This window comes from Mercenaria mercenaria, chromosome 16, assembly GCF_021730395.1.
Source record: "Mercenaria mercenaria strain notata chromosome 16, MADL_Memer_1, whole genome shotgun sequence".
NCBI lineage: Eukaryota > Metazoa > Mollusca > Bivalvia > Venerida > Veneridae > Mercenaria > Mercenaria mercenaria.
This window is the reverse complement of record NC_069376.1, coordinates 65464469-65480635: the sequence shown is the minus strand read 5'-3', so window position 1 is coordinate 65480635 and position 16167 is coordinate 65464469. Positions and strand designations below refer to the sequence as shown.

The following is a 16167-nucleotide window of genomic DNA, read 5'->3' as shown; positions in this document are numbered from 1 at the left end:
TTATCGCAAAAACAGTTACCCCAGAGTTAGATATTTCCATCCGCACATTCTACCAGTTACGGTTGATTTTTATACATTCCATATTCTTCAAATAATAAAAGAAATACAACAGAATTAATGCTTTTCTTGCAGGCACTATTTTATTATAGTAGTGTATGAATATACATTACAACACAAAAGTCATCTTACATCCCGGGGTGTAAGACAAGTTTTTCCAGCACGAACCCCGGAAATATCCTGTCTGGCCTTTCTCGCAGAGGTCTTCTATGGTTCCCTAGTTCGTCTCGGGATTTTGACGAACCTCTGATGGACGAGAATGTGTCTGGCAGGCAAGAAAGAATATGTCTTAGTTAAGCGATTTTTTTTTCTTGTTTTATTTTTTTTGCAAATTATCTTCAACATTATAATGAATAACATCACTGACACACAACAAACACTTTATCAATACCTACTTGAAGCAAGAATTGTCGTTATTTACATTAACGTTTAAGCAATTATCCAGAACACACCACTCATTTATAGATTATTATTATATTTTATGCGTTTTTTTTTTGCTATTTTTCACTTAAACATGTATACTGTCTGAAGCAGACATACTGAAAAACAGAAAACTTACATTTATATAAATTACATGATTAGCAAAAAAGATACGTTACAAATATATCAATGTTAAAAACCATCTGTGGAAATTTTTTAAGCACAGTTTGACAGTAATTCTTATAATCAGATAAAATCCAAGACAAACAAAACAAGACAATGCTATCTGGATTGACATATTTTGTGGAAATTCAATTACTATTAGATATAAGCAAGCCATTCTAAAGGGAATATGTTCTATGATTACGAGAAGAAAATTTACGTTCTACAGAGTACATTATTAAACACTGCTTAAATGGCTTGCCGTTCAGTAGTCAAAACTATTGCCCGAGGTGCAGAGGGCAGAGGGCAAAGAGATTTGACTACTGCAACAAAAGTCATTTAATAAGTTTTATTATATGACAACAGAAATAAATTTTCTTTAAGTTTTGACATTTGTCCAGCAAAAATTTGTGTTGCTCTACAGACCGGTCAACAGCGCAAATGGACCACCGATCTATGTAAAGTATCGTGTCATAATGTCATATATTCCAGATTCTGGACTAAAAAGAAATACGTTCTGGCATATTTTCGCAGATTTTGATCAGTGATTACAAATTATTTATACATACAATTTGCTTCTGTTTATTTTTTTTTCTTTTGAAAAACTATATATTCGGTGTCCCTTCCTGCCTTACTACCAAGGTCTTATAATCAAAACTTTTTTTTGTACTTTTCGATTGAATCCGATGTGATTCTTTCTAAAGGAGGGACAAAATATGTATGAAAATATGCTAATAATATTCTGACGTCACCACAATTATTAGATATTTGATTAGAAATATATATGTTCTTAGGGCTTCTGTATTCTAAAATTTACTACAAACTGACGTTTTATATCTTATTCTAACATGACTCGGTTTGATTTCCAGTTAAACAAAGTAGGAAATCAAGCTCTGTATATTCTGCGATAAACAACGGTTGACGCGCGAGAGCATTATGACGTCAAATTGCCGCATGATGTCTGATACATTACTCCTCGCGTAAATGAAGTCCAGCATAATATTTATTAAAATATATCAATGAGCATGTCAGAATGAAAACAATCTAGGCCTTCGTGTGTTTTATTGTCTGATTTACCACGGTTCATCGTTCAGATGCTTCAGTATTTAACCACTCGGGCTAACGCCCTTGTGGTTCAATTCCTACGCATCTGAACTCTGAACCGTGGTAAATCAGACGATAAACCACTCGTAGGCCTAGATTATTTGTTAAATATCAAATTTCGTTAGAGAACATACAGCGTAAGGTATCGATATACAAGATTACGTTGTGCCCAAGATGGCTTGTCCTATTTGCTAAACTATACTTTAAAGGCCCATAAGTCCTTTGTTTAAAATATGGCTGCCAAATTGTTAATGTTAAAAACATAAACCTTGTCTATTTATTGTTTCATCCTAAAGATGAAGATTTTTTTTTATATTTTTTGCCGAAGCTTTAGATATTGATTAACTTGGTAGAGATATTGCTGAACCCATTGTTGATGATTACCTCCCTATATGGCCCTAACCGTGCAAGTAAATGTGTAAAGTTGAAAGTAGTGATTTTCTAACCAAGTAATTATACATGACATCTATTTCGACAGCTCCTTAATTGTCTAAAGTACCATTTTTTCACAAATAAAGCTGTACATATTGCCACAAATGATATCATCAAAACGGTAATCACCGATATCATCCCCTGCATGCCGTACCATCCAGAAACAATCGATGTCGCTATCAGGAGCGTGACTCTTCCAGAAATATTTATCCATTGGAACTAAAGTGCCTCTGAAAATTTCCACATTCCAGGTGACACTTGATCTCTTAAACCATCTACTACCCAATAACGATAACGTTACGATGCACTCATATCTTAGTTAGACCAATTTCATATCCGAAGAGCATTGTTTCGATTCAAAATATCATAAAACGGTGTTTCCAAAGTGTTTGGTGCGGAGACAAAATCATTATGATTATATATTTATATCACACCAATTGTTGGATCTTGTTGGTGATTTGTTATATCTTTCAGCGTATAGTTTACTATTTTGTATCGGCATTGTAGAAGTCAATATCTGACGTAACATGTTTGCATTTTACGGTTACTAAGATTTGAAACGATTGATTTTGGATATCTTACTAAATTATTTAACAACATAGTGTTTTACTCATAAAATGGATAATGATACACGAAGCTTCTCTGTCAGTAAAATTTGATATCGATCTACAGGTTAGGTTCAGAATCTGCCAGTCTAGCCAACCCTTTACCAGTAGAATTATTAATCCCCCGCCGTGGCGGAGGGATTATAGGAATGGTCTGCGTCCGTCCTTCCGTCCGTCCTTCCGTCTTTCCGTCCTTCCGTCCGTAACAAAATCTTGTCCGGTCCGTATCTCCTAAACCCCTTCAAGGATTTTCATGAAACTTGGGTCAAATGATCACCTCATCAAGACAATGTGCAGAACTCATGAGTCAGCTTTGTCGGATTAAGGTCAAGGTCACAACTCAAGGTCAAAGCTTTGAGCCTGCCATTTTGTGTCCGCTCTATATCTCCTAAACCCCTTGAAGGAATTTTATAAAACTTGGGTCAAATGATCACCTCATCAAGACGATGTGCAGAACCCATAAGTCAGCCATGCCGGCTCAAGGTCAAGGTCACAACTCAAGGAAAAGGTTTGAGCATTTCATTTTGTGTCCGCTCTATATCTCTTAAACCCCTTGAAGGAATTTGATAAAACTTGGGTCAAATGATCACCTCATCAAGACGATGTGCAGAACCCATGAGTCAGTCATGCCGGCTCAAGGTCAAGGTCACAACTTAGAGTCAAAGGTTTGAGCCTTCCATTTTGTCTCCGCTCTATATCTCCTAAACCCCTTGAATGATTTTCATCAAACTTGGGTCAAATGATCACTTCATCAAGGCGATGTGCAGAACTTATGAGTCAGCCATGTCGGCTCAAGGTCAAGGTCACAACTGAAGGTGAAACGTTTGAGCCTTCAATTTCGTGTCCGCTCTATATCTCCTAAACCCCTTGAAGGAATTTTATAAAACTTGGGTCAAATGATTACCTCATCAGAACAATGTGCAGAAATTATGAGTCAACCATGCTAGCTCAAAGTCAAGGTCACAACTAAGGGTCAAAGGTTTGAGCCTTCCATTTGGTGACCACTCTGTATTTCCTTAACCCCTTGAAGGTTTTTCATCAAACTTGGGTCAAATGATCACCTCATCAAGAACTCATGAGTCAGCCATGTCAACTCAAGGCCAAGGTCACAACTGAAGGTCAAAGCTTTCAGCTCTGTATCTCCTAAACCCCTTCAAGGATTTTCATGAAACTTTGGTCAAATGATCACCTCATCAAGACGTTGTGCAGAATTCATGAGTCAGCCATGTCAGTTCAAGGTCAAGGTCACAGCTAAAGTCAAAGGTTTTACCCTTTCACTATCCATAGCAGTGGCGGGGGATTTAGCTGTCATTCAGACTGCCTTGTTTATACAGAAGTCTATTGAATATTCGCGGTGGCATCATGTGTCATGTTTGAGCTACACAACTTCATATCCAACTAAGCAAAACCTGAAGTAATAAAACTTTAGCATGACCATTTTAAATAACATGAACAAAACTATAGTTTGTTAAAATCCTGTTAATAATGTATGATTTCCAGAAAACGGTTTACATATTTGCTAAGTTGATATCTTAGAAACATGTAATTGCCAAGACCAAACCAAACTAAATATTGGTTTAAAATTACCATGATGTTTGATTTTAATTTTGGTACAACTGAATTGGATGTCGTAGTTTTAAGCATTTCGTAGCTAGATATTTTTCTATATTCTAATAAGAAAGTAAACTCAAATCTTAAAAACACTGTCGATTATTAAACTTTGCGATTAATATAAAAGGTAATACTTTATCAGATTATCCCTTACCTTGCTAAATTTCAATAATGAACTTGTCCATCCTTCAATTTGGACAGTACCATAAACCGTTAAAAGATGTGCTTATCAATGTTCACATGTCGAAAAAAATACACCCGAACAAAATTTGCGGAGGAGCAAAAAAGATTTGCATTAATTCCATTCAGACACAGAAAGTGCGTCTGGGTTCACATTACAAGAGATTTTCAAGATTTATGCCCGGGTACAAATCTTGCTCATATTAACAATGTTTTATTAAAATTTATGTTATCGGACAAGATACCCGTTTAGCACTTCATTTGCACACCCGTTAAAGCCTCGAAATGTTCATGAATATTTGATCAATGACGCAACAGAAATATGCAAATAATCAGAGACTGTACTGAGTTGCTGCCATTGCACATTATAGCTGCAGAAGAGGAGAGCAGATATATAGAGAGGAAAGAGAGAAGACAATTCTAACGTAGTTGTTAATATGTCAATTTTAAGTATATTTGTTTTACTGTGCTGCATAGCCGTGCACGACAGTTCCGACACTTGTTCCGGGGATTCCTGCAAAAAGTTCCAACTGAACAAAGATAATTTTAACAAACGTTTACGCGGGCATGGACTTTATGAAATGATAGTGCCGGGGCACCATGACTGTGTGAGGAATTGCTTATATCTGTCAGTATGTAAGTCAATCGACTTCTACAGAAAAGACAAGACGTGCAAGTTAAACGACGTGAATAGTACACAGGTGACGAACTCCGACTTTGAGCAGCAAAATGGCGCCATATTTTCAGACATTACAGTATGGCCATGCGTATGTACTAGTTAATTCATAATAAAAGTTATTTATTATGCTAAATTATTAAATTCATTTTTTTCTTTCGAAAATTAAATTGTAAGTTTTCTGAGACAATGTCGATTAGATTTTAGTGAATAAATTTAAAAGATAAATAACTATGCAGCTTTATTACATGATTTCATTGCTTTATTTAAATACAGATGTGAAATTTATCAGGTAATTTCACAACAAAAATAATCAAATAATTTGTAGGGGTAAAAGGGTGAAATTTGGTGAACCAGGCAACGGTTTACGGTTCTATATATTTACGACGAATATTTGTATATGCAGTGCTAATTTTGAATTATTTTAATAATAATAATTACAGCAATAATAATAATAAGAAGAAGAACAATCCTGAAGTTTATAGGTTGATTATGATGTTTTAGAGTTCATATTGTAGACTTGTCTGCCGATTAGGGAAATCAGCATGATTTGTGTTGCCTTATTTAAGCTACTGCCAGTTGTTGCTACTCAAACTGGCGTAGTGGTTACATTCTGGACTGTCACATACGCTGCTTGGGTTCAATACTCCGACGGCTCATTCGTTTTTAGTGAATGTTTTTTATGTGTAATAATATTCTTTCCATTGCTTTAAATATATAGATTTTTCCATTGATATTGTCATTTACAAGTAAAGTTCATTTTAATGCAAAGTACCATTCATAATGCTTCGTCAGGGGTAAGTTTTGCAAGCTGTGTCAGTTGATCCCTCGAGTACACGGCACAATTTTATCTAGCCAAGAGTTAATTACAATTATAACTTATTTTAATTGCACATATATGCATGCGCTCTTTACGTGTGGCAAAAAACATCCGCTAAACAAGTAAACCTGCAGAAAATTATCATTATTATATTTCGAATTGTTTTGCTAAAATAACGACAAGTTTGATCACACAATGTTATGTATTGAATGCATTGATTAAAGATAGAGAAGTTCATAATCATATCTAACCTGACGAGCCGACTTTATCCTTATTTTCGTCTTCAAATAGCTGTTGTATATATTTTCTCCGACTTGAATGACATCTATTATGAATTCTTAGGGGACGCGACTGTTTTGTAACCTAATTAGGCTGGATCATAAAAGTTACTGAAGCATATAAGATGTCTTTGATGTGACTTACTTTAATGCCCTTCGGTCATCAATGCCATAATTAGTACGCACTCGGATTAATATATCACGTGGCGGTGCTGTTTTGTAAATAAACATATCACACATAATAAAATTTTAGAAAAAGTCCTTTTGGAACTCTGATGGACATTTCCTTTATAAAACGATGTTCATATAGAGATAAAAATCTTAACTCGTAAAATCTGGATCAAGGACTTAATTTACAATTGGAATTTATTTACTTAAGGAAAATACCTAATATATCTCTAAAGTTTATATTCTTGATCATTTTCATATTCTTAATATAATCGAAAATGTAACATGCGTCGAAATCATTAACCTTCAATTAATAGAATAATTATAATAAACTTGAGTTCCAGAAAAAATAGATCATGGTCTTATGTTCAACAGATAAAGAATGTGAATGTGTAACACCCCTCCCCGCTACCCGCCCTCGCTCTGTTAAATTTGACCGCTGCGGTCACCGTCCCCAATAGAAATAAAAAATAAAAAATTTAAGATGATAATAATCTATTTGAATATGGAAAGAATTTATCCCCATTTGGGTATAATTGGATACAAAATCAAAGGAAGGATTGTGTCTTTGTTAAATTTAGCATGGGGACTGTGGTTACTATATAGGTGTGCGTATTGGAGTTGGGGCAGGGGTACACCAGTTGGAATAAATCTGTAACCCCGTCGAAAATCTTAAGTTTTTGAATTTTTAGAATTCAAACTTCAACATCTCTTAATTAAACTTTTAGTTTTTATGTTCGACTTTTAATGCTTATTATGTAAGCTAACTGCGACAGGTTGTAAGTTCTGTCAGATCATGTTTAGAAATGTCCATACAAACATAAGCATTTTTAATTTATGGAAAATATCACTTTCTCATTTTTCTTTAACCTAAATTTGTCAAGACGTTATATCAATATTGCTGAAGAATAAACGTGCATTGCCTGTTCATTATGAATCCCTAATCATTAGTTATAATGCGCATTAGTTGAAGTATCTCATTTTGAGCAAGGCAGTTGCGGATGTGCAAAGATTTACATTTATTTTCCTTTGTCCTGCAGTGGTAATTTATTATAATACAGGCTCATATTGATCGAATAGATTGAAATGTAATATAACTTTAACGTAGTTTATATCGTGCGGATATGTCTTTTTGCCCTACGTAGAGTGCGCATGCGCGAAATATTACTTCCGTTGCTAAGGATCGCACCAAGTGTTAATCTATCTATTTACAACACATTGATTTGTTTTCTGTGAACTACTCATAGATAATTCAATACTCATCAGACTTTCACATAATTTCATTTTATCTATATTTCTCACGAGAATACATGGATTCAAATAATGCTATGTTAAAAATGAAAATTTGTATAATAAAATAGTAAAACATATTTTGCGACTCTGACGGATATCGAAACCCACAACCTAGGAATACAAAAATATAATGCTTATACGTATCTGTACTATCACGATACTAAGGCAGTACAATTTTATTTTTCTAAGAATAATTATTATCCTACACATATCGTTTTGAACATTACCTATATAACGGACCGTTCTATTATTAAAAGTACAAAAACATCGCTGACCTCAAAACGAACTGTAACATACCACTTTATTTTTCATGAGCAAGTTCGTTGCTTTTGTTGGCCGAGAACATATCACGTGCTCTATGGCATATCTTCATAATATAATAATTTATTCATGGTTTAATACTGTGACAGCGCAAAAATAAATGTCATATGTCATGTTACCATTCCTAACATTTCCATTGTTACTATTGATATTAGATGAAGGTAGTGGATGTATTATTTTACTGGTTTCCAAGCAAGGTTTGTCAACTATATTTATTTTAAAACATGACAAAGACGCAATCGGAAGAACACAGCATCCTCGAAACAAAACCCTGCAACAGATTATGTATGGATGCGTAGATTATCAGCATTAACAAAAGAAACAGATAGACAACAAGAAGGATGGCATGAATATTGTCAACCTGAGAAACGGATTATCACCATATGTTTTGCCTAGGGTGATTTTCCGTCTGACGGGGTTGACAATATTCATGATCATTCATGTCACCATCATTAGCACGAGATAGTCATGTAATGCTGCTAATATAAGCAGATGTATGTGTCTCCTTAAAAACTGAATCACGTTGACAAACTGTAGTAAATATACTGTCCGTGGGAACACTAGGCTTGTACTGTATCAGCAAAATTATCATGCAGAATTTTGGTTGTCATTGCACCCCCCCTTCTCTAAAACACTTTAAAAATCTTCTCTTCAGAAACCGCTGGCCCAATTTTGAAATAATTCGCATAAATTTTTAGCGTGGCTCTCTATCCAATTCTTTCAAATAAAAAGAAAACACTTGGCCGCCTGAGGGCGGGACTAGTTTTCCCTATATGACTAAACGAAAAACATTGAAACCTTCTGCTCTAAAATACAGCAATGCTCCATGGGTGACCCCGTACCAAATTCCTTTCCTTTAAAAACAGGGCCTCCAGGGCGCGGGGTTCTATGGAAAACTTTAAAAATCTTCGTCTCTCAATTCCAGAATAGTTTCAGAGCAATGTTCCTTGGGTGGCCCTCTGCCAAAGTCCTTCAGGGCATGTTAGTTTGTTAAATGTCATAGCTTCCTGATCAGGGCTTGTTTACTCTTTATGACTATACGGAAAGTCTTCTCCTCTGAAACTGCTAGCCTGATGTCGAAATAATTTCACAGCAATGTTCCTTGGGTGTCCTTCAAAGCATACTGTTTCGCAATAAGCATGGGCGCCGGGGTGCTGGTGGGAGGAGGAGGTGGGGGTTAGTTTTAGATTTATAACTATTTGGAAAACTTTATAAAATCGCCGCTAAAACCGCTGGCCTGATTTTTAAATAATTTCACAGCATTGATACTTTTTTGCAATATTATTCATCCAGCTGTGAATGTCAGGAGAATTATCTAGAGCCATCATGGTCCTCTTGTATGTTATCGTCATTTACCCCTGCAGTCTAGGTCTGCAAATGCATTCTGCCATTATAGCTATTCTGGTTATACCACAATACACGTTCCTGTTTCTGTGAATTGACTGCAAATATTCTATCTCTTTCATTACAAAACAGTTATTGTGAAAACAATTAAACATTCCCTCAATAGGATTGAAATTAATAGCGCATTGCCTTTCCCTGATGGCGTTTTAAATATTGAAACAATTAAATATGCAAATCTTTGTCATGTGACACTACATGAGCGAGTGTCTGAACCGTTGTAAAATTTCTGCTTTTGTTTTTATTTTGAAGGCTCCCTTACATCCATTTGTCTGTGCAATTTTAATTTATCATTAATAATAATGTGTCTGCTGAAAGAAGAATGATCGCTCAGTTGGTTTGTAAGAGTAATACTGTAATGAAACGCATCAACTTTTGATAACAAAGCTCATGTTGGCATTGAAGAACTTTGAAGAATTATCATAAAAGATAGCAAAATAATAGAATGGTTGATATGTCATACTTTATAGAAATAATGGTATGCCAGTGATATTCTTTATTTTATAAATGCGTTAAGAAAGCTCACAAAATAGCCTACTTTAATTGTGCTTATTTATACTGAGATGATGAATATATTTAGAGTCTTTCGACTTATTTAGGCAATGGCGGGAAAATGTGGATCACGGCCATGTTCAAAGAGACAAAGATGTATCCAAGGCGAAGATACTCATCGCTGTGCAGACATTTGTAAGTTAAGTTTGCTCGTCTGTTTGAGTTGTTGGCTCATTTAGCCAAAACTGATACATTGTAGAAGATAGTGTGACTTTCTATGTTTAGTGAAACCACCCACTCACCAGATGTAAATCTAAAATTGGATTCTAAGTCCAGCAGCAGTGAGTGGCCGCGACCTTAACCATTCGCGGATGCTGTGCAATTTATTACTGTTCTCGTGTACATTATACATTTAACAGCATGAAAGATCTGATTTTATTGTCTAACATTTTGCTAACTAGATGTACTTTGATACCTTTGTTTTCCAAAAATTGAGCCATTTATTCATTTAAAGATCTTTTTTCGGCGACACCGTCTAAATTCGTTTTCGTTTACATATGCCACGTGACTTCAGTTTGCAAATCAAACTACTTGATAACGCATTATAGATAATTTATCAAAATGGAAGATTTATGCAACACTCTGCCTGATTGGACGAGAGTGTCAATTTCTTTCACTCTGTTGATTGTGCTACGCTGAGTGAAATGTAGACAAAGCATTTATCCTAAACGACGCTGTTCACAGTTTTAAAGCTAACTTTGGCTCAGTATATTTAGCAAGAATATTGATATATCTCAAAATGATAAGTAAGTTTAATAAATATGATAAAAACCTGTTCAAATACCAACATATATCAAATTAAAGAAAGAGCTGAATACGGTCTGCGTATCACCTGAATAAGGGTTTGATAAGAGTCTTTTATGTAGAGAAGTGTTTTTAAAAAGATTTTCCTTGTTACAATTGTCGTCTGTATATGAAAAGGTTTCTTGCTTTTGTGACTTATTCAGATTGCATATTAAAATGAGTACTTGCTTAACTTTGATATATTTGTTATAAATTATTTAACTGATTTATTGTATATGAATATTTTTCTTTAGTATGGTATGCAAATATTGAACTCAGTTGAAATCTGTTTTATTATATATATGCTATATAATGACTGAATCTCATTACACTGAAATGAAGGTATGCTGCATACAGTTTGTCTATGTGATATGACTACGGTCAAACTTTGCTTATGAAACAGAAATATTGAAATAATTACAATAGTATGTTTTGCTTGACCTTCACTTTTTTATAGGTGTAACGTCATTGTCCAAAGATTCATGAATAGCGAATATGCATTTGTTAAAGCGGGATCAGTTGGCCTATTTTAGAAATAAATAAAAATAATAAATAAAAAAATCCTTTGATTTTTTCTCATGTATTCTAATCAAACTTGATTTGTAGCATCTTTATTAGGCCCGCAGCCATTTTTGTTCAGCTGGGACATTTAACCCCTTTTAGGGGCTGCTAGAGCTAAAACTAGAAATGCCTTTATACAGCGTCTCATGAACAGCTTGGTGGATCTTTGTCATACTTGGTCTGGAGCATCATTATAAGGTCCTCTTCCAAATTTATTTATATAGGAACTTGGGCCCTATTAGGGACCACTATAGCTAAAAGTAGATATGCCTTTCTTTGCATTAACCACTAAAAGGTAATGGATTTTTTATCAAACTCGATGTGTAACAATATCGTAAGGTCTCCTGCTATTTTGTTACAAATGTTTGTTTGTTTGTTTGTGTTGGGTTTAACGCCGTTTTTCAACAGTATTTCAGTCATGTAACGGCGGGCAGTTAACCTAACCAGTGTTCCTGGATTCTGTACCAGTACAAACCTGTTCTCCGCAAGTAACTGCCAACTTCCCCACATGAATTATCAGAGGTGGAGGACTAATGATTGCAGACACAATGTCGTTTATCAAATAGTCACGGAGAACATACGCCCCGCCCGAGGATCGAACTCACGACCCTGCGATCAGACGCTCTACCTACTGAGCTAAGCGGGCGGGTTTGTTACAAATGGGGATAGGGACCAATTTAGCTAAAAATATAAACACGTTTAATGACCTCTTCTCATGAACCGCTTCATAAATCTTCATCAAACTACTGCTGTAATTATTCGTCTAAGAATAAACGAAACAAAATTGCAGCCCTACGAAACCTTTGCGAAAAATTAAAAGAGAACCATTTAAATTGTTAAAGTGCGGTGTTTAGTTTTGCAATTTGAAAAATGTTAGATGAAAGATGAATGTTAGATGAAAAATTCATAAACTTATTTCCTTATTACAATTCGCCGACCATCATTTTTAAAGATATTTCTTGTTATCGTTTCTGTTCTATTCGTTATTGACAGTTACCTCGTGCAACAGATGAGATTGAATGACGTACATAACATAACATATGTTTTCTGATAATAAGTTATGGCATTTTATTCTGATAATGATACTCGCATATCAAATTTCAGATCCCCTTTCTAAATTCCAGTTTGTTTAGTTCTGCCCATTGTTTTCTCGTTTGGGGCAAACCCATTACTTTATCTGGGGACCAAACGCCGCTTTTCATGGAATTACACGCCACAACCAGTGTATCATTGAAGGTTCCATGTTCACCGCCGTTTGAATACATCTGCAGATGTCTCTAAATTGTTTTTTGTACTTTTAACATATGTAAATGTTGAGTTCTGCTCAACCCGGGGATAGAGAGCGTGGATGGTAGCATGCATTTCCACTACCGTCCATGAACAGGCTCAATCAAACCGAGCCTGCAACATTTTCGTTTTTGTCGTGTTGAGCGACCTGTGAAGTTTCTGCTTTTTCTATTTCATCTAAATTATTTAGATTCGTGGCAATTATTTGTTTTAGAATGTTACATGCATATTTTCCTATTATAAATTCAGCAGGACAATCAATACTTTTATTATTCAGCTTGTGGCCGTCCTCCATATGTACAGAATGGAAAGGCGACGCTTGTCACACCAGGTGGATACATGTATGGAGATAATGCTACTGTGACGTGTGACACAGGGTACAGCCCAGCACAGACAACTGTCCAATGTAACATTCTGGAAAAATGGGACAATACTGTTTGTGTGAAAAATCAAAAAGACGAGGATGACAGTAAAACTATCGATGTTTAACTTTCATAACGAAGAGAGCATGTTTCCACATACATTTCTTAGGAATGGAAGAGTTAAAAACTCAATAAATTAGCAATAAGGTCAGAATGTGTGATTTGCTAAAAAAGCTCTATTATGAATCATCTGGACGAGTACCTTCTTAAGTAAATGTTTGTACTATTACCCATAGTCCATCTTGTCTATTCGGAAGACGATATTAAAATTTTACAAGCAAACAGCTATGATTGGTAAAAGTTTGAAACGATGGACTATTTTTGCAAATGCAATAAAGTAGGATCTAGCACGAAGGCATCACTCTTGAAAAAAATAATTGGCTTAAAGTCACCATGATATGCTGAATCTATGTAATGGAAATATCTATACGTGTCAAAATTTTATTTAATTGCTCTTTGCAGCGTAGCATATGTACAAATTATCGGGGAGCAAACATAATGCCATCAAAGAGTTCTTGTTACATATATGTAGAAGGTATTTGATTATGTATCAACATTTACTCAACATTTGATATAGGAATCTGAAAGGCGTTTCTTAACCTTTTAAAGGCAAACTATCTTTCTATGAAGGGCGTGAATTGATATTAATAAACGTCTTATGTCTACTGCGGGAAGTATGAGACCAGTGCGAGCAACACAAATTGCAACTGGGTTTCTGGTAGTCTCTGATTTAATTCCCTTTGTTTCGAAAATGCAATTTGCGTGTAAGTTCTGCTTTTCCTAAACTTAACATAATTTTTCTAAAACAAAAAAGTAAGTGTGCATTTATTTCAACTCATTTAAAATATGATTAATCAATACTAAGAGGTATCATATAACTCCATATAGATTATTTGACGATAGCATAGAACAAGGGTTTATATTTGACTGACATCTGAAGAACGTGGCGGATATCTACTTTATTTAATTAGTCCGAAATATTGTTAACTAATTTGTTATAGCAATCTGAAGACTATCGAAGTACTATGTAAGTAATATATTTTGAAGATATAAATCAAAGAAATAAATAAAGATGACATAATTATTACCGTAGGAATAGCCTCTTTGCTGTGGTTTGATGTTTTTTCTCAATCAGTTTATCCTACATAAAAATGTACTTGTTTTATGTCCATGTATTGTTAAACGAGGTCCTAAAAAATAGCGCATAATATAAAAAATCACAACATGGCGTTCTTTATCACACTGTACGCAATATTCCTTTACTTAGTAGTTCTCCAAAAAATGGTATGGTTTAAAAAGGAAAATCTTAGCTTACCTTCTTTTTTTTTTAAGAAAACAAATGTATAATATTTTGGTTTTGGAGCAATTTTATCATAAATACGAGGGTTATCCCAGAAAATCTTGAACTAGCACGGACTGCCGTCCATTATTTAATAAATACTCAAATAATATGACAGACATTTAATTTTAAACTCTATAGTTCTGTCGAGTATACATTGAAATAACATCAGTTAAAATAATTATCCGATGTGTCGCTTATTTTCGAAATAATAAAAAAAGTTCGCGACTTTCTGGGACAACCTCGTAATTAAATATTTGAAAGGAATATGAACTGATTCTAATATGCTTGTCTCTGTTAAAACACTCTTACGCTAGAATGACTTCACGTTAACGTGCGGTGACGTCAAAGTTTTTATTGCAACCAAGAAAGAGTGCTTTTATATTTTATCCACTGATTTAGATAAAGGACATATTAGAATCGAAATAATTTATAGCAAAAGAGTGTTCCGGGCGGTAATACGTCGTACAAATAATTTCCCTCGGGCTGCGCCCTCCTGCAATTATTACGCCCGACGTATGACTGCCCATCGTGCATAAACAGTGTTAAGCACTCTTTTGCTATAAATTATTTCTTAAATAAATTATCTTTTACCATATTGTTGGAGTATAAATAGTTTTGTTGGATTTATTTAATAAGGACGTATGTTGTAAAAACAAACATCTGAGCTAGAGAAAGCAAGCTTTAGCGAACAACAATATTTAATTTTAGTGTAAGCCTCCAAGAAAATATATACAATAACAAATATTTAATTTTACTGTGCTTAGACAACATTAAATATTCAAAGTTAAAATTGTTGCTGTATTATTTCTAACAGTAATTCGTACCTATGAACAAGGGGACAAGAAGCCATGATGAAGACCAAATGTTAATGACCAATACGACATGACGACGGTAGGTGACTAGTGAAAAATTATGTTAGACTATCTTCTCAGTCTGCCAACAGATCAGTTGCATGTTCATGATGCTGTGTTCCTAAGTGCGAAAATGTCACCCACTATCACAAGTTATCTTTAGTTGTTCAACTTGTGTAAACCGCAATTCACATCACATACGGATATCATGCTGTATTACTCCTGTTACTTGCGTATACTGATAGTTTGTTGTTATGTTACCATATAGGTACAATAGTGTACTAAATAGGTAATCAAGTACCGGGCTAATCAGATAATGGCGGAAAGAAAGAATCCTCCATTTTTTTCCCAGTTAAAGTGGCATTTTCAAGTTTTATGTAAGCCAGGTCATGTTTTGTTTCGTTGTGAACCTATACTGACATTTTGGTAGCATTTTCAAAGAGATATTCTGCATTTAAAGAAATGTAAACAAACCTAATTACACATGTGTACATACCCACATTTTAGCTGTCAGTTTGGAACTTTGAAGTGTGAATTGTGAAGTATGAACTGTGAACTGTAAAGTATGAACTGTGAAGTATGAAGTATGAACTGTGAAATGTGAAGTATAAACTGCGAAGTGTGAACCATAATAGTTGACCAAAGTTTAAATGTGACATTCATCTTTACTTATCAAACTTAATCAAACTTGACCTCCGTTTAATCTACTAGTAGACAATCCTACTTATGATGTTTCATCGATTCAAAACTGAATTGTCCGTTACATGCCTAGGTTTTTCCTTTTTTTCTACTGACTTCAAACTTCAAAACAGGTCACACTTCACAGTTCACACTTCACAGT

General features: G+C 34.6%; 1 protein-coding gene across 1 annotated transcript; it reads left to right on the top strand.

Annotated features, from left to right (window-relative positions):
- The first annotated feature begins 4924 nt into the window (after nt 1-4924).
- Nucleotides 4925-15231, top strand: LOC123540516 (uncharacterized). The gene is made up of 3 exons (XM_045325607.2): nt 4925-5338; nt 10128-10215; nt 12989-15231. The coding sequence occupies exons 1-3, from the start codon at nt 5009-5011 to the stop codon at nt 13198-13200; spliced, it is 630 nt and encodes a 209-aa protein (XP_045181542.2). The 5' UTR covers nt 4925-5008; the 3' UTR covers nt 13201-15231.
- The last annotated feature ends 936 nt before the right edge of the window (nt 15232-16167 follow it).